Source organism: Onychomys torridus, chromosome 10 (assembly GCF_903995425.1).
Source record: "Onychomys torridus chromosome 10, mOncTor1.1, whole genome shotgun sequence".
Lineage (NCBI taxonomy): Eukaryota > Metazoa > Chordata > Mammalia > Rodentia > Cricetidae > Onychomys > Onychomys torridus.
This window is the reverse complement of record NC_050452.1, coordinates 67,298,811-67,323,325: the sequence shown is the minus strand read 5'-3', so window position 1 is coordinate 67,323,325 and position 24,515 is coordinate 67,298,811. Positions and strand designations below refer to the sequence as shown.

Below are 24,515 nucleotides of genomic sequence, written 5' to 3'. Positions count from 1 at the left end.
ATCCATGATGATGAAATAGTCTTCATTCCAGAGGTACAAGAATGATTCAAGATATATAAATCAATAAATATAATCCATCATATAAGCAGACTGAAAGACAAAGGTCAAAATTCTAATTAGCAATGTTGGTGTCATCAAAATTATGTATCTGTTGAGAATTATATGACTATTAAATAGTAAAAATAATATACTTCTGGTATTCTCTTTGTCACTAAAGTGATCCTTGAAAGTCACCTCTCTGGACATGTTATATCTCAGTTATAAGATCACTGGGGGGGGGGGGGGGTTAGCTCAGTGGTAGAGTGCTTGCCTAGCAAGCACAAGGCCCTGGGTTTGGTCCTCAGCTCCAGAAAAAAAAAAATTACTGAGATTGTTCTGTTATTCTAAAGTGACAAATATCCACCCAATCTCAAAGTTCTGAAATGATGAAGATTATTGTTAATCACACTAATTTCAGCAGTCGGGTTCTAGTCATGTCACCAGGAGCCAGGCTAATGGGACAGATTCTTTCTGTTGTTTCTGGAGCCAGGAGATGTGGAGGGCCTCTCAGTGACACAGCACATCCTGCCCCAGAGATAACGGGGTTTTTTTGTTTTGTTTTTTGTTTGTTTGTTTTTTTTTTTAGTTTTTCAAGACAGGTTTTCTCTGTGTAGTTTGGTGCCTGTCTTTGATCTCACTCTGTAGCCCAGGCTGGCCTCGAACTCACAGAGATGCACCTGGCTCTGCCTCCCAAGTGCTGGGATTAAAGGTGTGTGCCACTACAACCCAGCCAACATAGACTGTTTCTTATGGTTCATGCTGGAATTGTCAGAAAACGACATCAAGCAATAATGATAAAGAACAATTATTAGAAGAGGAAAAGACAGAAAATATTTGAATTCTATTGGCTAGGACTGATGGTGAAATGGAGTCATACAGCATGATGGCAGCATACCTGAAAACCCTGTTTTAATACTCTGATATCTTGACAATGTGTTGGGCACACGTGACTTTTTTTTTTTTTTTTTTTTAATCTGGAGCTGAGTACTAAACCCCGGGCCTTGCACTTGCTAGGCAAGCGCTCTACCACTGAGCTAAATCCCCAACCTGGGGCACATGTGACTTAGTCTGTGCTCAGTCTCTAACTCAGTGCCTACAAGGCAAATATTAAAGAATGTTGTTGACTGGAATTCACTGACTATTTACTGTACAGATGTCAGTCCTTTCCCTCCAACAGTTAGTGGGGGAAGAATGTAAACACACAAAATTTCAGCCCAGCCCTAGTCCCATGCTCAATGTCATCAGTATTTTTCCCCAGTTTGGAGCTGTTGAATTCTCTCAACCAAGTAGCACATAAACAAATTTTCATCTTGATGATTACTTTCTTCTGCCCTGTAATCTTTACTAGCATTTAATAAAAGAATATTGGCATATGTAATTAATCATAGTAATATTAGCTCTTCAAAATATTAATCATCTCAAAGCACAAATAGAAACACCTAAATTCATATGACCATTCTTTTTCTTTGGCAAGGCATGCATTTTTCTTTCCCTCCCTACCCCTCCCCACCATGTGTATGTGTGAATAAAGGATTGTATATATTTCTTTTTAGTAGTTTTATATTAGAAATCAACAATTAATTTGCTCTTTGGCAATGATTTTGATGCATACATTCAAGAAACAAGTTAAAGAAACAACATTATTATCCACCTAAAATATGTCAAACCATGTGGCAGATATAAGGATACAGATATTTCTTGTATAGTGGAAGTTTCCTGAAATGTAACCAATATCCATATAGTGATCATCAGTATTTATGAATGTTCCTATGTCCTAGAAAACAACCATACAGCCTTTAGTGAACTTACATCCTAAAGGAAGACCAAGAGGTAGGCAGTACATATTGTAAAAATATACATGTCAGCTTTCTATCTGTTCCTGTTGAGTCCTACTGCTATGAAGAAGATACAGTGTGGTAGGGAATGAGTCTCTAGGGAAGGGAAAGTTGGCAATGAGTTTGCTAGTAGTAGTCCAGCAGCCTGTCCAATAAGAAACTTCCTGGAAAGAAGAGATTGCCATGGAAAAAGTTAAGGAATCAAGCAGAGGAACCAGAAAGTACAGATGAAAACATGAATGAAAAGTCTCTATTTAAAAATTCATTCTGAAAGTATCCTAGTCGACAAAGGGGATATCCAGAACCAGGAAATTTAGAAGCAAGTATCAACAGATCTTTGGTCATGCTAAGTTTAAGTGGCTATTAAAGTTCTAGGTAGAGAGGCTGGAGAGAGAGATCAACAATTAAGAGCTTGTAGTTTTCTTATAGAGGACCTAAGTTCTGTTCCCAACACCCATATCAAACAGTGCATGACTGCCAAGAACTCCAGATCCAGTGAATATGACATGCCTTTGACTTCTTTGGGCACATTCACATACACAGACACACACATGTGCACACAAACAGTAAAAATATTTTTAATTCAGGCATAAACATAAAATAGTGATTGTATGTCAAACCTCTAGTCTAAAGAAGAATTCAGACTAGAGATACAAAGCTGAGAGTCATTTACAAACCATGTCAGAATGAAATGTATTTTTCAGGGACCCTTGAGTGGCCTCCTTGGAGTACATGCTGGCCAAATGTTTCATGAGTCTGATCGTGAAAGAGATGTTGCAGTTAATTCTCTTGGACATGTTACTGCCAAGTTAGATGTTCCACTGTTCCAAATAGTAAACTCAGAACCTGTGAGGAGAAATGTGAAAGGTGGTGTGTATTATCCTACCATGGAGATGTGTGAATTTCTAAAAGGGAAAAATTCAATTATCTGAAGGTGAAGTCCTGTTAGGATAAGTTATATTCTGTTTTAATCACAATCAACATTTGAATGTAAGTGGCTTAAAGAAACAGCTAGTATGTTGTACAATGAGGGTCAGCAGAGAGTTCAGCTCAGTGGAGTCATCTGGAGATTGGGCTAACCAATCAGCCACCATCTCAGAAGTCAAGGGTTTATGGGGGTCTTCTACAGCAAGTGAGTATTCCATCCATTCTTCCTCTGGCAACCCATAAGGTCCTCCCAAGTCACATGGGATTAAGGAGCATAATCCTATCATGCCCATCCCCATGCATTTCTGCCTCTTGCCCTTGTGGTTTTTATAACATTCAGTATTCAGGATGGAGAAAACAGGGATAAATAATTCTTGTTACATAATTCATCACACTCAGCAACAATCCTACCAATGAGCTTCTACCCTTCCATTTTGTACATGCAGAAATGGAAAGCACAGAGACAATCAGGGGCCATGGCAAAGGTCCCACAATGTGTAGACACAAGAGCCAAGATGTCAGAACAGGCATGACTCCAAAGCCATTCTTATTCTTTCCACAACACTACACTGTCATTTATGACCACCTACTTTCCCTTTAAAATGAGCAGGCATTTCATCCTTGCCACAAACACACACCCAAATCAGAGAGTGGACACTTTGTTGGGATATTATGTTTGAATCAGAGAACAGGAATAAGTGCAGCAAATGTTAAATTGGCTCAATTGTCTTTGGCATCTTTTCTTCTGTTAGAGAAAAGAAGAAAAATAAAACAAGAGGAGAGAAGGGACCTCCGAGATCGCTAGGGAAACTGGTGCTTATTTTTAAAGAGTCTGCAGAAATTGGGACATGTGTTAGCCTGCCCAGCCTGAATTTTAGGTCTCATTGTGTTGACTCCATAGCAACCACAAATCGGTTTTCACTTGACCATTCCTAGTTCTATTTGTAAGATATGTATTAGAGAGACTACAATATGATTATGGGATGTTTCTCCAAATAGCCAGAAGGGCAGTAATCTGCATTTCCTGGTATGGGCAGAGTACTTCCTAGTTTATGTTTCAAGTTTATAAGTTTGGGCTTCCTTCATGCAAAATCTTGCACAAGATTATCTTTGGGATAGGAAAGCAGATGTATTTTCCCTGCTGCTTCAGGAATCTGACTTAAACTTTCTATAAGTCAAGGCACTGGATTAAGTGTGTCATGCTTATTTGTCAAAGGCATTACCTTATTACATCTAATCTACATTCCTAATTTCAGCCTGAATCCTGAGAGACATCTGACTCATTGGGCCTGGAACTGCCCTGGTGTCATCTGCTTTCTAAACAAAAGTTCCATTTTTCATGGCTCAAAGATGCTAAATTCTGAAATTTTCCACTATGATGTGTCCTATCAGGTGTTTGAGCAAAGAGAAATAATTGCAATGAGTGGCAACCCCAAGAGGTCTTTCCAGTTAGCAGTGCTCAGCTGAGGTCAAACCTAAACACTACAAGCAACTCATCCCATCTTAAAAAAGAAGACATTTTGGATGCCCAACATGGAGAAGCAGGAGCCTATAATGGAGAAGTGACAGACTTGAGCTGTTCGCTTTATGTTTAGCAACACCAGGCCCAAACTCCAATTCTTTTTGTATGGTAAATACATCCAGCCTGGGAAAGGGGATCAAACTGATAGTTAGTTCCTAGTTGTAAAAGGTCAACACATGGCCTTAGTCCTTAACTCTCTCTGCTTAGGTTTCTTCCTCTAGAAGATTGCATAGAAATATTTACTCCATGGACCTACCTGGCTGAATCATAAGAGGAGACTGTTTTCATGGGACACCTCATATCTCTGATATCCCAGCAACAGGTGAATGTAATAGCTGTGTACCCATGAGTCTACTTGCTTTACCAGGCATATGATCTCATAAATGGGCTTCTACCTAGACCCTTTGTGTATCACAGCTGGCACCAGGCATATATTAGGCAGTCCGATATTTGGTAAAGGAACTAATCATTTGTATGATGCATAGAAATTGTCCAGGACAATCATTTTGTATATCTTTACAGCTTTATCTCATTTCTAACTTAAAATCTTAAGAATCTTCTATACTTTATAATTCTGCACTAGATACCAGCTATAAAACTCTATCTGTGAAACAGATAGAAGCTTTTTTAACAGTGAAAAGTATATAGAGGCCACAAATTCATAGACATTTTAAATAGGTAAATAATGTTATTTTTATTTATTCAAGGTAATTAGAATTCATATTTATAAATTAAGTAACTGTTACATGAGTAGTAAATAAATACCAGTGACCCCTCCACTCACTCATCTACAGCTCCCCCTATCTGAAGGTCACCTTTCCTACTCCTTCAACCCACTGATAGATTCACATTAAGGTAGCCTCCCAAGTGGCATTGTCTATGTCAGAGGGACCTTCTCCAGATAGCCATAGAAGTCTCCTTCTATGTACCATACTTGATTCATTGTTGTGCATTCTTTGCATTCTACACAAATCACTCAGCTGGGACTCAAGTAGCAAACTACCTTCTCAATGTCTCCATCAAGGAAGTCTGTGCCCTCCACTTGATGCCCACTGGCTCAGAATAGTCAAAAGATTATATTAGTACATGCTCTCTAGGGCTCTAGGGAGTAAGACTTAGAACTGACAAAAAGGTGGTGACTGATTGCCAATGCCTATCATGGAAACAGATTATGAGAATAGGAAATTGTCCTGGTTCTCTTTGAATGATGACTAGCCTAGAGTGGAATTCAAAGTGGTGAATAAAGTGTTAACATCGACCATAATCTCCAAGCCTGAGATAGCCCTTATACATGTGCCCATAGACACATGTACACAGCACACACTCATACACACATACACATGCATACACACATATTCACAGTAGTCTCAGAAGCAGCTCATCCTACATTTTTATACACTGAGAATTATACATCCTTATTTTATACATTGAGAAACTGAGATGGGAAACTCCTTTGTTAACAACCAAAGGACATTCCAATTAAACTAGAGGTCAAGGAAATAACTCAATCACTGTCACCAAGTAGGAAACAAAAGAGGTATGTGGTGGGGGAGGGTGTCAAGAGGGCTCTGTAGTAAATAGTTAATGGCAAAAGTTTGAGGGTTTAAAAGGGTATAAGGGTTTTTTTGGGTTTTTTTTTGTTTTATTTTGTTTTGTTTTCATCAGAATAACATGGCAAGAATAGCAATTGGGATAGCAGGCCCTGAGAGCCTCTCACCTTACACACCAGTGTTCTAACAGATTTCCTCTTCATCCAGGCGCTGAGCACCATGGTCAGCCTCCCATCCAAAATCTTCAAATGTGGGGAAAATACTTGGCTGACCAAGCAAGCTGTGTAAGCTATTGTGAGTTGTGCTAAGTGGGTGACCACAGTGACAGGCGGGGGCAGAGCTGGCTGGGGAGCCACCCTGAACTGCCTGCTGAGCAGACACTTGACACATTCAACCCGAATCCTGCTGCTTGCTCTCTGAGTGAGACATTTGGTCTCCTGGTTTGAAAATGAAGTACTCACTCTCATGAGAACCTGGCCCTGCCCTCCCTGTAACTCGATACTCCCACATCTCCACCTTCAGATTCATTCCTGGCTTTGCCTGGTGCAGCATCTTAGCTATGAGAACTTGTGATTTGTACTAGATTTAAAATAAATTGTTTCCTAAAGAGTAAATAACTCTAAAGGAAAATAAAATCTCTGAAATGAAGTCACTTTTAAGTATTCCTCAATTCCCTTTTTTTTCCCTCTCAAGTATCAAGATTAGCCAAGATGCACACCAATAGATTAATTAAAACTAATAATGGTTCATGGCCCCAAACACTGTCAAAATTTTTATAAACACCCAGTTATTTAAGCTCCATGTCAGGCCCATGAGTTGGTTTTTAGTACCCTACCCAGTTCTTACAGATGAGAACAAAAACTCAGAGAAGTAAGTGACATGTCCAGGGTTATCTACAGCCAGACTGCAGTCAGGAAGTGAGACACCTGTGTAGGAAATTTAAGGAGGCATTCACTCTCAGAATTGTGTAAGTACAGGGTTATCACCTAGAAGTGTGAATGCCCCCTTAAATTTTCCATAAGCTTCTCTTACCCCATTTTAGTCTGGTGCCACAGCAGTAGCAAAACTGAGCTTCCCCTTGGCACCGAAGCTCCAGCTCAATGCCACCTGTCCTCCTATAGGATCAAAAAAGTCTACCCATGATGTCTTGCTCCAAAAGGAGCACAAGTATCTTTAATACCTAAGATTGTGGGTGAGTTGCTCCAGCCATCTGAGTCCAATAGGGAAACATGGAGGTGTTGTGTGTGCACATCTTCACACATGCCCACACACAACAGCACACAAATAAACATACACATACCCCTTCTGCTAGAAGGCATCAGCTGTCAATCATGTTAGATATCTCAGCACAATCCAATATACTACAAGAAAAATGTCATTGCATCTGCCCCAAATATAAAGCAAGAAAGTGCTAGAACTCAATCAGTTTTAAGCCTAAGTTACTGACCCTCTTGTGTGAGAAAAGAAAATATAGAACCAACTTCACATAAATGTAGAAAACAGAACCAAAGCCATGACAGAGTTGCATGACCAGTTTCCTAGCCCCAGCTCCACTCTGCCCTGGATTGAACTGTAAAGGGCAAGGTAGACGATGTTCCTCAGAGCAGTAGGCATGATTTCACTGAAGTTCAACATCATTTCTGTTGGGCAGAAAGGAGAAACCAGCTTAGGCCCCTAGTAAACAGCACACTTCCCCCAACTTAAGGGAGCAGAGGGTGGTATGTGGGAATTCCACAGAGCCTGAGTTTGTCAAAATTACTCCAATTATAAGACATATTACCCAAAATAGCTCTTTTCCCTTGCCATCCACAATTTCCCATTGTAATTTTCATTTTCATCCAAAGACCATTTAAACCAAAAGGAAAATGAGATACTTACTGAGAAAATGGGTATCATCCAGATGTTGGACAAGATGCCAGGCCTGTGTGTCCTGATGAGTTGAGTTGGTGTTATCAGACATCTGTTGGAAGCTGCTGAAGACAGTAAAGGGATGGGAAGATATCAAAAGAGGAACATGAGAAAAAGAAAGCTGTGGTATATACACATTTGGAGAAATTCAAAGATTATTCTGGAAAACCTAAGACAACAAACCTTTAAATTCTAATACCTTTTTGTTTCAGTCTAAGAAAGCAAAATTATGGTCTTTCAGTCTAGGGTGTGGCTGAGTTGTAGAATGCTTGAGAAATATTTGTGAGGCCATGGGTTTCATCCCTAGCATCAGAAAAACAGTGACAACATCATAAAGTAGAGTGTGTGCATTCAAGAGTCAGAGGCAAGCTGATCACATTGAATCAGCATTCAAGAAGTAGAAAGCAAAGAGGAAGTAGGGCTAAGCTATGAAACCACAAGGTTTGCCCTCCAGTGATTCACTTTTCCCAACAAGGCTTTACCTCTTTGATATTTGACAACTGTCCCAGTATCACTAGCTAGAGACCAAGTGTTCAAACACAAGGTGAAGCTCCATCCTAAGTATTGTATTTTCTTCTTCTGCAATGTAGCAACAGAAAATGGTGGGATTCCCAAGGTACATAAGGTAACATTTCATCACTTTAATCCATAAAAACTCATTAGAGTATCGAGTTTCCAGATTTCACCTGGGAACTGTTTAGAAAACAAGGTCCCTACTGGTCCAGACCAAATCAATCAGTCTGTATTTCAGCAGGGCCACATCCAGCACAGTAAAAGCTAAAACTTGGCATTCCTAGAAGAGAAGAACAATGACCAAGCAGACACCAAGATTCACATGGACACTCTGGTGTTGTGTGTGTTTGTTTGTTTGGTTGGTTCTTTGTCTTTTGTTTTTTTACAGTGAAAGGAAAACAACTTTATTTTATGGGTTGCTATGTTTAAAGGGCAGAGTGTGGTCAATGCAAGTATCAGTTCTTATAAAGAGCTTTAGAGGTAAGGTCATAGAGCCTGAACATATTTCCCCCAAAAGGCATCTACAGGTATTTTCTTCTGAAGGCAGGTTAATCTATAGAGACAAGTGAATGCCAAGGGGAGGATTAACCGGTTCACTGTCACCCTTGAAAACTTTACAGACACTCAGTGTAGCAACACACCAGGACTCCCAGGTGCACGTTAAAGTCTAAGACACACCATCGTGACACTAAAGCTTAGGGACAGAAAGTAAAGAGACATTAAAAATAATAACCACACTACTGGCACCAAGGCATAACTGACAGTATGCTTAGCACATGCTGTGGGGTTTTCCACAACTTCTCTGTTGATCTTTACAGCAACCTAAAAGGAATGCATTATCATCTCCATTTTACAAATGAGAAAAATGACCCTCAGGAAAGATCAGTAGCTCAACTATGACTCAGTAATAAATGGCAAAGTCAAGATGTTCAAAACCAAAGCCTTAGCTGCTAAATGACACTACCTGTAATTGTGCTTTGAAATGTTCTTAAGGTAAAGAATCTATGAACTCTGGAATTGCTTGGATTTAGGGATGTGCTTCTGGACATTGTATACATCAACCCTCTAGAGACTCTCAAAAAAAAACCATAATTGTCTGTCTCTCCCATATTATAGGCCACAAGGTAATAAATATACTATAACCTATTAAATAAAATGTGAACAAAGAGAAAAATCATTTCAACGTATCAGTCCACTAGAAACTTGGGTATATAAGTTCATTAAACAGTTATATCAGGGTTAGCACTATTAGAACTTAAGCTCATGAACACAAAGCCCTTGCTTCTATCTCAGATCCTATGAGCCCAAGACAGGAAAAATATTCCTTACAGGTTATATGTTCTATTTGCAGTTAAGAATAACTGCACAAAACTCAAGTCCAAGTAGATCTCAGACCTCAACATAAACCCAGACACACTGAGCCTGATATAAGAGAAAGTAGGAAATAACTTGAACACATTGGCATAGGAGACAACTTACTGAACAGATTACCAATAACCCAGACACTAAGATCAATAATTAACAAATGGGACCTCATGAAACAGAAAAGCTTCTGGAAGGCAAAGGATACTGTTAATAGTACAAAAAGATAGCCCAAAGAATAGGAAAAGAATTCCAGCAATTCCACATCCAATAGAGGGTTAATATCCAAAATATATAAAGAACTCAAGAAACTAGACATCAACAAACTAAATAATCCAATTTAAAAATGGATATAGATCTAAACAGAGAGTTCTCAACAGAGGAATCTCAAATGGCCAAGAGACACTTAAAGAAATGTTCAACATCCTTAGCCATCAAATGCAAATCAAAAGGACTCTGAGATTCCATGTTACACCTGTCAAAATAACTAAGATCAAAAACACAAGTGACAACTCATCCTGGAGAAGATGTGGAGTAAGGGGAACACTCCTCCATTGCTGGTAGGAATGCAAACTTTGGAAATCAATATGGCAGGTTCTCAGAAAATTGGGAATTGATCTTCCTCAAGACCCAGCTATATCATTCCTTGGCATGTACCCAAAGGACACTCTATCCTATCACAAGGATACTTGTTCAACTATGTTTATAGCAGGTTTTTTCATAATAGCCAGAAACGAGAAACAACCTAGATGTCCCTAACCGAGGAATGGATAAAGAAAATTTGATACAATTACACAATGGAGTATTACTCAGCTATTAAAAATAATGACATCATGAAATTTGCAGGCAAATGGATGGAACTATAAAACATCATCCTGAGTGAGGTAACTCAAGTCCAGAAAAAACAAACATGGTATGTACTCACTTATAAGTGGATATTAGCTGTAAAGTAAAAGATAATCATGCTATGGTCCACAAGCCTAGAGAGGCTAAAGTAACAAGGAGGGCTTAAGAGGGAGACAAGGATCTCCCTGGGACGGGGAAATAAAATAGATTTTCCTGGTGGACTGGGGATGGGTAGGGTTGGGATCAAGAGAGATCAGCTTGGGGGAGGGTGAAAATACTGGGAGAAACAACTGGAATTGGGGAGTATTTCAGGGGTGAAGTGACAACTTAGTACAGTGGGAACTCCATGGAATCTACTAGAGTAACCCTAGCAAAGACTCCTAGTAATGGGGGACACAAGACCTGAACCAGCCATCTTCTGTAACCATGCAAGGCCTCAAGAGGAAGCAATGGGACACCAACCCAGCCATAAAATATTCAGCCCACAGTTTGTCCTGTCTGCAGAGTGTTCTGGGATTGGAGCCTAGCAGAATCATCTTCAAAGGGACCAGAGAGACTTCATCCAGCAACTGATGACAGCAAATGCAGAATCCCACAACCAAACATCAGGCGGAGCTCAGGGAGTCCTGTAAGGGGAGGAGGGTGAAGAGGAAGGATCAGAGGAACCACAGGGGTCAGGGACACAAAGAGAACACAGCTCAGAAAATCAATTGGTCAGGACTCTTGAGGGTTTGTAGAGATCAGGGAGCTTGTAGGGGTCTAACCTAGGTCCTCTGCTTATATGTTGTGGCTGAGTATCTTGGTGTTCTTGTGAGATTCCTAACAGTGGAGACAGGGTCTGTCTCTGACTCCTTTGCCTGCTTGTGGGACCCTTTTCCTCCTACTGGGTTGCCTCATCCAGCCTTGAGGTCATGGCATGAACCTGGTCTTACTGTAGCATATTAGGCTGTGTTTGGTTGATATCCCTGGGAGGCCTGCTCTTTTCTGAGGTAAGACAGAGGGAGAATAGAACTGGGGTAGAGGGGAAATAGAGGGAGAGCCTGGGAGAGGGGGGGAGAGAGGAGAAACAGCGATTGTGATTTAATATGTGAGATAATCATGATGATGATGATGATGATGATGATGATGATGATGATGATGATGATAGTATAAAGAATAAGTTCCTGTTGTCCTATGTTTGTTTGACCCATCTACACTGGATGTGCTTGATCACATGTAGGTGGGAGGTATGTGGACAGGAAATAGGCCAGAATATACACTTGACCCTGATTGGATATAGGCAGGAAGTACATCAGGATATATGCTTGCACCTGATGGGACCTGGTGTGAAATGTGGTGGTGCCGTAGTTTTGTCTTTTTTAAGCCCCAGTAAAATGCATTTCCTGTGAATTGCAAAAGGGTCCTAGCCAGAGCCCATCCTCTTGGTCAGTATTTAATTAAGCTTGCCTCAAATTTGGCGTAAGATTGTGGTAAAGGTTTATTCTTGACCAATGAGGTTAACATAACAATGTCTTAAATACAATCCCAAAGACACAAGCAGCAAACACAAACTATACATGTGGGATTGCACAAAAGACTATACATCCTGTCTTAAAGTCACATTCAGCACTGTCTAAGAGGCCAAGGATCCTGTGAAGTTCACTAGGCAGCAACCTAACTGAAACAATGAGCTTCAGGTTCAGTGAGAGTGAGAGACCTGTCTCAAGTATAAATAAATAAAAATGGAATGTGATTAAGGAAAGAATTCAACATCAACCTCTATCCTCTACTTCCATATCTATGTCCACACTAGTACACATGCATGTGTATACACAGATGCATACATCCATCCAGACTAACAAGTGTCTACACCATATCAACACATACAATTTAATAAGATAAAATAAAAAGCTAACATGTAACTCAGCATAGTGCTATATACATAGAAAGGTCTAAAGATGCCTTTGGTCTTGATAGAAGTAATGATGCTGACTACCAGTGGTCCTGCCTGATGGAAGTGAGGACACAGAAAGTTCTAGCTCTAAGCCTCTTGACTAAGGCACAGGCATAAAGATGGCACAATGGAGCAAATGTTTATGTTACCCTAAAACTCCTATGTTGAAGTCCTAACATCAATGTGATTATATTTAGAGCTGAGATCTTTACTTGATCATAAAGGTACAGCCTAAGTGATCAGGGTAAGTTTCCTTATTAGAAGAATCACCAATTGAATATTTATACATTCCCCTCTCTCCCTCTCTCCCTCTCCCTCCCCCTCCCCAATTCCACTATTCCCTTCTCCTCAAAAGCATACAGTAAGAGCATACAGCAGTCAAAAATCCACAAGGAAGCCCTTACCAGGAATCAAACTGGCACCTCCAGATTATGAAAAATATATCATGTTACTCTTCTTTAGTGGGTTTTGTGTCATCCCAGGCTGACTAAATACATAGCAACCCAAGGCATAGAACCCAACAAGGAGAACCCAGAGTGTCACCTCCCTCCATCACCCATGCCTCTCATACAGAACAGAAAGGGGAGTGCACTATAGAGCAGTGGAATAAAACCTGGGTGCTTCCCTCGTGAAAGCCAAAACCCACTTTTATGGGCTTCAAGTCATCCTCTCCATATTCATGGTCTACTGAGGTTTAAGATAAAAGTACAAAGGGCAGATTCTTATTGGCCAGAGATCAAAACCAAATGCAAGGCATTTGCCAGTTCTGATCTCTGCCTAGTCTGAGAATTCTTTCCTACCTCCCCTAAGAGAACCTTCTTCTTTGTCTTTTGTGTCCTAGCCACACCCTAGTGGAACTTCAGCTGTTGCAATTTTATTCACTTTTGTCAAAGCTGCAAATGTCAGGGTAGAAGCCCATGCTTATAAGAAATGTGCCCTCTTTTCATAGAATTCAACATAATTTCTACTCTGAACCCATATTCACATCATGAGGCTCATATAGAAATCTCAGTCCCTCTCCACCAGATGTCTTAGGCACAGCTTAGGCTTGACCATAAAGCCAAAGCTTGGTAAGGCTGGAAGCTGAAAGGCAACTAGCCTTGACTGTCATCTGACACACCCCTTCTGTTGGCATGCCCAGCACCTAGAATGAATAGGTGGTCCCTGCAGGTCCCTTCTGATTCTATCATGTGTCCCAAAGGGTGATGTCTGTGCAGGACCCTAGCTCAAATTCACTTCAGAATCACCCCAGATCCATCTACCCAAGTATTCCATGTAGATGTTTCCACTTGACTCATGAAGCTTTTGCCAGGCATGTTCTCCCAGCCCATCTCTGTGCATGCACATGGTTCAGCAGCTCTTACTTCTCCAGCTAAAGCATTGCAAGCCAAGGCCAGGTTCCCTGGCCCAGGAAAGTGAGTGCTCCCAGAGTGCTCACATGGCTAATCACTTAAAACTGAGTCTTCATTGTATCAGCGGTGACCCCTGAACATCTGGTTCAGACATCTCCCCTCCTCCCTCCAGCACAGTCTGAAACGTTCTACCAAATGTTTCAAGAGGGGAAAAAAATTACACCCTAAGTGGTGTTGCAGCTGGCCAGCGATCCAACTCTGTGGACAGACACCCAAGGACAATTCCACATGCAGCAGAGATCTGATTTCAGTGTGTTTGATTCCATGATTCAAAGCTAAACCCCCATCCTACCTTCTCCCTCACAGTCACCCTAGGAGGAGGAGAACCCCACCACCACCACACACACACACTCACACACTCAGTCACATGCAACTAAACCAAAACAAGCAGACTATAGCCCTAGAAACAAACACCAGTGTCCAGAGCTGAGTTGGGGACAATGTATAACTTCCCTGTGGCCGTCCACCAGCACCCTGTTCCATTTGTCTGTTCATTTCTCAAAAGGGCATTATTGGGGTTCACACTGAGTGCTAGGTTTTGCAAGGGAGAACTTCAGAGACAACCTTGGAGATCACCTCTCATAGGCCTCTCTTGTTCAAGATTAGTCTCCAGAGAAGAGGTGTGACCTTGGTACCCTCGCACCTACTTTAGCAATCTATAGCCAGGACTAGACTCTGTCTTTGCTACTTGTTTGCATGTCTGAGGAAACTGAGGCCAGAGATTGGCAAGCACAGGACAAAAGACAGGTGTGAGGGGAAGAGGATGAGTGCAAGGGAGGTCTTGCTCCCAAGGTCACCCAAACTACCTTCCCTTCACTTCTCCCCTCTGCCTGCATCTGCTCAAAGCACTACACCCTCATTGTGTGAGTCCTCTACTTGGGGCGATTTTAGATGAAGGTGCTGGAGCAACTTCTCAGTGGAAGGCATACTTTTTCCTTATACACTCCCATGAAGGCCATCAAAAAATTAGATTAGTGGTTTTGACATTTTTCTGCCCACTTGCTGGCCTAAGTCTCTGTATAGAGCCTCTATAGTCCTTTCTCACAGCCCATCTCAGTGTTTATAAGGTGGGAGAAGTTGTGGGACTTACCTGTCACTGAGCCAAGGTCAGGGGGAGCAAAGCCAGGCTTTATTAGACTTTGGAAAGTTTCCCAATAGGAGGTTACTTCTCACACACATACGTTGTACCAGGAAACACAGTTTGCAACAGTGTCGAACCCTGCTGAAAGCGTGAGCCGTGGCCAGTAACCCACACCTAATACATCACCATAAACCTTCCTCCCATCACCTTTTCTCCTCTCCTCACTCCTCTGCAGTGAGGCACGGGAGGGCACTGGAAGAGGCACAGACCTCTTACTCCAGGAGAGGAAAACGAACATGCTGTACCCTGTGCTGCTTGCTGCTCGGATTTACCACACAGTGGGAGTCATGCCTGTGTTACAGAAGGACCTCAGGCTCCTAGAACCATGGGTACCTTAAAAATCCATCCATGTGTGTCTCTCAGTTCAGAACAGAGGAAGCAGGAGGAGGCAGACAAAGCAGAGAACTACCCTGAGAAGTCCTCTGAAGCCACCACCCACCTGGCTTTGCTCACTGAGCACCACTACCTCCAAACAAAATTGACAGCTCTGTGTAACCAGTGCTGAGATTTCTACAGGATAATACCTACAATGGCCTTTACCCCAGGACCTTATAATGACAGAGTTCATTCTAAGTGAAATCAAGCTACAGTGACCTGAGCTTGCATTCAGAGAAAAACCATCAGCTTGTAGTTTTTCCTTCCTAAGAAGCATATTAGCAGTCTCAGCATGGTAAGGCCAGACTCTGGCCCACTCTGGATTCTTCATCTTCTATATGGGGTTGATCCTCTTTGGGTCCCACATAGTCCTCCCTTGTGATCTGTCACTTCCTTTCCGGCTGCAAGGTCATATTTTAAGCTTTAACGTGTGCTTTCCTCTAAGCGTCTTTGTTATGGCAATCACAGGCCAGTTTTATATTTGAAAGAGAATGTAAAATGGTCAGATGGGGGTGTATAATATACAAGCAGATTAGCCTCATTGGCTGGAAGCAGAGTGACTTGAATTTCCTGTGTAATGTTAATAAACACCCTATGTGGAGTGGTCAGAATGTTCCCTGCTTCACCATTTTATGCCTCTGCTCCATGGAGCGCATTAGCCTTGAGAAATGAGTCTGCAGGGAGCTGTTGAGACATTGGGATTTCTTTTTCAATATAGCCGATCTCATGCAATAACTTTCCGGAAAATAATTTGCCTAAATTAAATGAATGATTTCCCATGGACAGAGTTCTAAATCCCCGTCTAATGAGCTTGGGTCCCTTTGAAGAACATTTAATCTTCCAAATGCTGGATATTAACTCCTTACCCCAAGGCACTTGGATAAAGACTTTCCACCATTACAATCAACAGAAGGCAGAGACAGGCCACCAAAGAGGAGAATATGCCTGCACACTGTACATTTGACAAGGAGTAGATGTCCAGACTATATAAGGAACTTCAAAATCCCAATAGCAAGTGAGTAATTCAATTAAAGAATAGGCCATAGCTCTAAAAACACATCTCCCAAAAGAAGCCTTCTAATTAACTAACAGATATGTGAAAAATTGTTCAACCTCTATAACCTCTGAGAAAATGCAGTGCACAACATGATACTATCTCACCCATTGCCTAATTTAAAAAAAAAAAAAAAAAACTAGCAGTAACATTGTGGAGAAAGGGGATCTTTACATGTTGTTGGTTAGTTTTCTAGTTTCTTTCCTCTGTTGCTATGATTGAAAAAAAAAATCTGACCAAAATCAGCCTTGGGGAGGAGAGAGTTTATTTCATCTTACCCTTTCAGGTCACAGTTCATCTTTGACAGAAGTCAGGCAGGATCCTGGGGGCAGGAACCATGGAGGGATACTGTTTACTGGCTTGCTCCTCTTGGGTTGCTCAGTTGTATCTCGCCTCCCCCCCCCCCCCCCCCGAGCTCAAGACCAAACCCAGGTCCTTGCACTTGCTGGGCAAGTGCTCTACCACTGAGCTAAATCCCCAACCCTCAGTTGTCTTTCTTAGACAGCCTAGGCTGACTTACCCAGGATAGCACTATCCATAGTGGTATGGGTCCTTCTACATAGATTAGCAAGTAGTAAAATGCCTCAAAGACATGGTCTACAGGTCCAGTCTCATCATGATGATTCTTCAGCCGGGTCCCTCTTTCCAGATGACTCTAAGTCTGTGTCAAGTTGACAGCTGAAACTAACTAGAACAGTACGAGTGTAAATTAGTACAGCCATTATAGAAAAATAGCAAGGAGATTTCTCATAAATTTAATAGCAATCCCAGTCCTGGGTATATATCCAAAAGAAATAAAATTAGTAAGTCAAAAATACAAGTGCATTCCCATTTTTTGTGCTGTATTAGTCAAAACAACTAAGAAGCAGAAAGGGCCAACATTCCCATGCACTGATGAACAGATAAAGAGGATTGGTACAGATACTCAATGGAATACTTTTCAAACAAGAAAAAAGGACGAGGTCTTTCTATTTGTGGTAACATGGATGGAACTGGATCATTATTTTATGTGAAATAAGCCAGACACAGAAAGACAGGTGTTATATTATCTCACTTATAATTGAAGCCTAAGTTCAGCACTACGGGTCTGGGGAGAATGCTTAGGGAGAAGGGGTGAGGTGAAGTTGATCAACAGCTATTAAGTTTATATCTGTATAGTGGTAGGGAGTTCAAGCATGCCATTGCACGGTAGGGTGAAAATAGACAGCAATAAAATCCTATATACTTCAGAAACCTAGAAGAGATTTGGGATTTTTTTCACCAGAAAGAACTCCTTGAGGTATGTGTGTTTACACTGACTAAATATTGCACAATGTATACAATACTAAAGTATTATAGGTACAACTTTATAAATCATCTAAAAACAAGTTTTTAAAAAGATTAGTCACAAAAAAAATTTGCAATGCTCTTTCATTCTTAAGGCAAATTAATATAGAATACTATCATTACAAATGGAAAGCTAAAGGCAATATTATATACATTTCAGTAGCAAACTTAGATCCATGCATACATAGTGCTGTGGTTTAGATGTGGAATGTGCCACACAAGCTGTGTCTAAGCACTTGGTACTCAGCAAAACTGTATGGAGAGGTTATGGAGTCTCTGGAACAGAGTCTAACTGATAGACATAGCTCACTGTGAATGACCTTGAAGGTTACAGCCCTGCTATATTTCTGGTCCTAGCTCTCAATCTGTCACTGCCAGTATTTAACCAGACATAAGCTCCCACAACAACAGACTAACCAATCCAACTGCTGCGCCTTCAGGATAGCACCCCTGAACTGAGAGACACAATGAACCTTTACTTCATCACATTACTTTTGTCAGGGATTATATCACCCGCAATGAGAAAAGGAAAGGTATACATATGTCTCTAAGGCCAAAGCTGAGCACTTAACCTTTATACTACAATTCTCAGGAACCTATGGGATAAAACAATGCATCACCTCTACATTGTAATGTGGAGAAACTACCTCCTAAACACAAGCCTTGTTATCTAGAAAACAACATCCCCAGTTCCATCCTCTTAAAAACTGCCTAGTAATCACATGTCTGCTTCCATCTCTAATGTCTCTGAACCATTTGTCTTTAGGTTTTCAAAGTTTCAACACTTTGGCAAGTTCTTGCTAAGTCTTTAGAAGAAAGTAAAATCTTTTGAATGACAAGATTTTCCTTTGAGAAAAAAGGAAACAACATGGGAAAGGAAAGGAGCATTTTACCCTGATAAAAGGAATTCACAGAAGACAATTCTGCTGAGTGTCTTTGAGGCCAACAGGTCCAAACATGAGAACCAGTTTGCTTTTTTCATATGCCTATCAGCCAGGTCTAGTCCAGTTTCCCGGGTCTTACTTTCTATTCTTGGTCCCCACTCCTTACACTTTTCTACCTGATTCCAGACTTTAAACAGTCCATCCTGTACACAGGATGTTTAAAAAAAAAAGTAATTAAAAGATGGAGATTGACATAATGTACTTGATCTGAGACAAAAGACTGAAATATCATGAGGTTGGCATAACATTTGAGATAAGACCTGAGCGATGATGGGGAGCCAATAAAGCATAATAGGACAGAGATGCTACCGGCACTCTGCATGAAGGTTTTGAGACCAAAGTGAAACTCGGAAAACAAAATAGAGAAAAACTGCTCCAGAAGCTGTCTCATATTCTAATAGGCACACACACACACACACACACACACACACACACACACACACACACACGTTTGGTTCCTCAGGTGAGTAACTGCTGGATGGGCCAGCTGACAGGTGGGAAATCCTTGCACAGAGCTATGACAAGGGGAAGTCTGTGGGAAAAGGTGCTGTTATTTAGCTGGCCCACCCCTACTGAGTGAGTCCAAAGTTTCCCTTGGATTCATTCCCACCTGAACTTCCACACTTGTGAGCTAAAAGGTCCTTTCACATTCATGTTTTATACAAAGAGAGAGATGAGGGTGAAGTACAGCTGCTGCTCAGAGTTGGGTATAGAGACAAAACACATACACATACATGTGTGGTTGTAAAATGATTATATTTTTAAAAGAAACTTAAAACCTTCCATCCATGCTTCTCCAAGTTGCAACCCAGCTAAAGAGTGTTGGGTAAGCAAAGCACTTTATGAGAGATGGCGAGAGGAATGAGAGCATGTTCCACAGAGCAGGGTGTTGACTGAGGAGGTGCTAGACCCTTGCCACTGGCTGAGTACCCAGCCCAGAGGCACAGAGTCTGCTTACGCTGGGATTTCATGTTGAAGTGGAACCACTGCCTTGTGGGTCCAGGAAAATTCTTCCTGACATCAGCATTCACTGCAATCATTCATTCAATAAATCACTGCCAAGTACCTACTATGTATGGGTCTGCCCCTAGTTGAATCTACAAATTCATGAGTGGAGAGAGACATATCTCCTATAGAATTATGTTCTGATGGGGCAAAGACAGACAGTAAGTAAACAGCAGGAAGCATGGGCAGTGTGTCAGACACTGTTATCTCCACAGAAACACTGCAGCCAGAAAAGGAATTAAGAATTGCTGAAAGGGCTGCTTCCAGCCAAGGTGGAGGAATAGAGGCCAGGATCACCCCTTTCACTTTAAACAGCTGAAACTTTGAACAACATAAGGGATACAGTGGCCTTCAAGCCACAGCTTACTGCTTGAAGAGTTTCTAGTGTAGTATAAGGAGCAGAAAAAGAACACAGGCAGAGTCCAACATGCTCTCTGACTTGAGAAAGGGATGCTGTGTAGTATCTAGAGAAACTGCAGCAGATTGAGTATTCAGAAAAGTGTGCCAGAGAGGACAGCTGCTCACAGAAAACTCAGAAGGTCTTCAGGGTCCACCCTGAGTACTTAGCAGAGTACTGATCACCACCTACTCATAGGTGATCGTTACTGGGGAAAACATATTCAGACTGGGGAAAAAATGACCTTGAGATGGCAGTGTGCTTGCTATGCTCAAGAAGCCTCGCACAGCTGTAGGGGTCCAAAAAGAATGGTAAGAAAATCAGGGAAGTCATGGAAGTCAGCCAGAGTAGGGACTTAGTAGCATTGGAAGGAGGTTAGCTTTACTCCAAGAGAGCTGTGTTCATAACAGAATCTTGAGGACAGATGTGGCATGACATGACATATTTAGTTTACAAGAGAATTTCCTTGGGTACATGTTAGGAAGAATGTCCTAAAAATGTTCATTGATTCAAAGTTTAGATCTCAGACTGGTGCTACTGAGAAATGCTGTGGCCCTTTTGGAGATAGAACCAACTTGGAGGTAGAATCACTGGAGTGTGTCCTCTAAGGAGACTGTGGAACAAAGTCTTTACTAATCTAGGACTTCAAGAAAGACCATCCATCCTCTCCCCTGTATTTTCTTCTTATAGTACAGGTGTGGAAATATCTGAGACCACAGTTTTACAGAGAAAGCAAAATACAAATAAGAAGTTGTTATTGTCCTCTAGTCTGAATTTTAACTCTTAGGAAAAACCCATGTTCTCTGTGACCCAGAATTCTTCTAGAATTCTTTAAATTATATTGTGATCTTTGTAATTATCACTCATGAACATTTTCTTTTTGGAAATCTCATCAGTAGGATAGTAACAAGTCCAGATAGAATTTAGACATTCTTGGTTCTTGGTTCATCATTCTTGGTTCATCAATATTCCTCTGGAGTCACATCTTATTAATAACAGGGTAGTATTAACATATAATTTATCATATTGATGAACAAACAAATGAGTGTCATCTTACATTTTAAATAGTGCGTAATAATTCATTGTTTATTCTGGACTTTTGTTGTGGTTTGAATGCTCCCATGTTTGAACAGTGGGTCTCCAGCTGATGGCACTGTGAAAGGAAGCTGTGGAATGTTTAAGAGGTTGAAATTCTCTGGAGGAAGTGGGTCAATGGGAGTGGGCCTTGAAGCCTTATGGCCCTTGCCCTACTTCTTGTTCACCCTCTGCTTCCTGGGTGTGGATGCAACATGATCAGCCAGCTTTCTGCTCCTGCCACTGTGTCATCTCGGCCCAGTGCCATGTCTTCCCTGGTGTGAAAGACTATATCTCTCTGGAACTCTAAGGAAAAATCAATTCTTACCCCCTTGAGTTGCTTTTATCAGGATATTTTATAATAGCAACAAAAAAGTAACTAGGACAGTTCTAATTCTTAGTAAAGGTGAACAGAAACCTAATCAGGGTAAAGAAAACTGGTCTTAAAATTGACTAACAGAATCACCCCTAACTGTAGTGCATGAGATGAATTTCTATTAAAATTCACTTTGTCATTCATGTAGAGCTTTTGGACAATGCAATAAGGCTAAACAAAGAAATAAGACTCATAAATGTTTAAAAATATGGAGGCAACTTTGTATGGAAAATATGTTATTTTTATATTAATAAAATATGATAAAGGACTAGGCATGTTTGGCATATGCCTTTAATCCTACCACTCAGGAGGCAGAAGCAGGTGGATCTCGGTGAATTAAGGGCTATTTTGGTCTACATAATAAGCTCTATAATAAGAAACTCCTAACTAAGAAGATAGTTCAGTAATGTGATTTCTTTTATTGCCTGTTTTTAGATGGTTATTTTATATGTAAAACAATGAATTAGAAGTTGTAGCAAAGATGTCTTTTATAACAAGTACAACTCTTAAACTGTTTAATGAATATCCATCAAAAATAAATGTATTCCGTTTATATGATTGGCACTTAAACACTATTTATAGTATTTAGCCTATTGAGAACTTAGCAAACATTGACATTTTAATTACAAAAGTATCTAAGGAATACCAGAAAGTATTAAGGGAGGTAGGTCAGAGGAGAGCCACTGATACAATGCAGGCAGGAGATGGGATGGTGCTGAAGCAAGAAAGGGGCAATGGACACTACAAAGAGGAAAACACTTAGCTAACATTTTAAGATCTAGAATTTGACAAAATGGTTTCAACTAAATGAGACATGAAGGAACCTTTTCAGGATGATGCTGGCCTTCACAGGCCACAAGGGAAGACTGAGAAGGCAAACACAAGGGCAGAAGCTGGAGAAGGAGCAAAGATCTCTCTTCATTGAGACATGTTAGAGCTGAGGTGCTGGGGTATCAAGGTGAAAAGCCAGCACTCTTGATGTTTCATCTAAGCCCAAACTTAAGCAAGCGATGATTTCATTCATTGTACTTACTCAATGAAAATAATCGAGATCTTGGCCATAAATGTATACTTACTGTCATTGACTCCACACTTTCAGGAATAGATGTGAATGGACAAAATGGGACAAGAAAACTGGCCAAAACAAATCTCCAACATTCAGCATCTATGAGGACAGAAGACCCCCCAGGAAGAAACATGAGACTGAGTAATAAGTAGAAGTAAAATGGAAAACCAGTCTGGCTGCCGAACAACCTGTGAGGAGGGGAGGCTCATTGACCTAAGGAAAGGGAATGATAAAATAATGTGAAGTTTGGAAAGAGGGCATTGGGTTCCAAATCCCCAAAGAAAAGTATAGGTTTTGCTTAAATGATTTTAGCATGAATGAATCTAAGAATAAAAAAGAAGAATTTGAGATACAGCTCAGTGATAGAGCACTTGCTCAGCATATACAAAATCCCAAGTTCAATACCTAGCACCACAAAAAGGAGGAAGGGAGAAAGGAAAGGAATAAGGGAGGAGATGAAGGAACAGATACAATGAAGAAAACAAAAAATAAAATTTAAATTTGTTCATGAAAGAAAACTAAACTTCTTACCATAGTATGCAAGAGAGGGCTTTTAGTGGGATAACCATTCCCCTTCAGTGGTGTTAGGGGAATTCTTATCTAATGGTCAGGGATATTCTCTTCCATTTATCGTATCCCTAATCAGGAGATACTTTTAAATATAGAGCAGGTAAATAATTCAGGAATCACAGAGGCATAGCTAAGTTATGGTGAACTAAACAAGAACTGGTGTGAAGATATAGGTGTGTGAGCCTCACAAACTGAGAAGAGAATGTGGGAAATGGTGGTACATCCCATGAGGATTGCAGCAGATGCCAAGGCTAAAAGGTGATTCAGTTCACCTAGGCCACTGTGAGAAAATATTACATAAGATAGTCCACAGACAGCACAGCCTTATTGCCCACAGTCCTGGAAGAAGTGCCACATCAAGGAGATCTGACATCTCATGGAGGCTTATTTTCATTCTCACAGATGGTCCTTTCCCTTGTGAGGCTTCACATGCTAGGAGGGAAAAGCAGGTCCCTGGGGAAAGGACTAACATTGCCTATGTTCTCCATCATGACCTCATCACCAAGATTCCATCTAACACCATTTGGACTATAGCAAATGGGGAAATGTAATGTGTAAACAGAGGATGTGTGACAGATCCATTAGCCAAAGCCTTGTTAGACTGAATAATGCAGAACTGAGAAGATAAAAACCACAGTTCACCTGGCCAAGAAGAAGCCATGATACATTTTTGAGCAGATGAGCAATAAGTAAATACCAGGAAATCTGGAAGCAAGAGGAACTAAAAAAAATAAAAAAATTAAAAAAACAACTAAAAATTTATAAGTCTAGAACATCTAAGCCCAAAGGGATAAATGTGATGTATTCTTAGGTGACGGCATAAAAATCTCTGATGATCAGGCAAAAAGAAAAAAAAGAAAAGAAAAGATAATCATCTCTCAGAATAAAACCCTTCATCTCTTGGGCTTCGTAGATAAATCTCCTTAGTATTCTTGGGAAACTAGTATTATTAATGTCATTAACATGTTTCACCCCTCTAAGTATTTCCCCATATCCACTAGTCTTGATTTTCATAATCACCCTAAGAGGCAAGAGAAGTATTCTACTGTCTTCATTTTAAAGATGGAGACACTATAGTTCAAAGAGGTTACTTGGTTTCTCAAAGTCACTTTGTTAGTGACAGATTTAATCTACCAGGCCTAATCACTACATGATAACCACACCTCTGGTTGTCATTCTCTGATAATGAACCAACAACTTGATTAAAATTACTCTACGGGTTGAATTGGCTTAGAAAGCCCATTGGAAAGGTCACTGTGGCTTGGTGTAAGTTTATTTAATAAATATTTTTCTTATTTGGAGGTTTTAATTTTAAGTATGTGGTCTACTCTTTTTTTGTA

At 40.7% G+C, this 24,515-nt stretch overlaps 1 protein-coding gene across 4 annotated transcripts in view; it reads right to left on the bottom strand.

Annotated features, from left to right (window-relative positions):
- Window positions 1-24,515, bottom strand: part of Rab28 (RAB28, member RAS oncogene family) — a 209,072-nt gene that overhangs the window by 15,107 nt on the left and 169,450 nt on the right. The window contains exons 8-9 of one of the 4 annotated variants that reach the window (XM_036200445.1): window positions 7,752-7,846; window positions 5,023-7,513 (exon numbers count right to left, since the gene is read on the bottom strand). In XM_036200445.1, the coding sequence (XP_036056338.1) occupies window positions 7,508-7,513; window positions 7,752-7,846 (101 nt within the window). In that variant the 3' untranslated portion in view covers window positions 5,023-7,507. Of the gene's footprint in view, window positions 1-5,022; window positions 7,514-7,751; window positions 7,847-16,937; window positions 17,106-24,515 lie in introns of those variants that run through there. The other 3 variants (XR_004946039.1, XM_036200442.1, XM_036200444.1) reach the window with 3 other exon arrangements.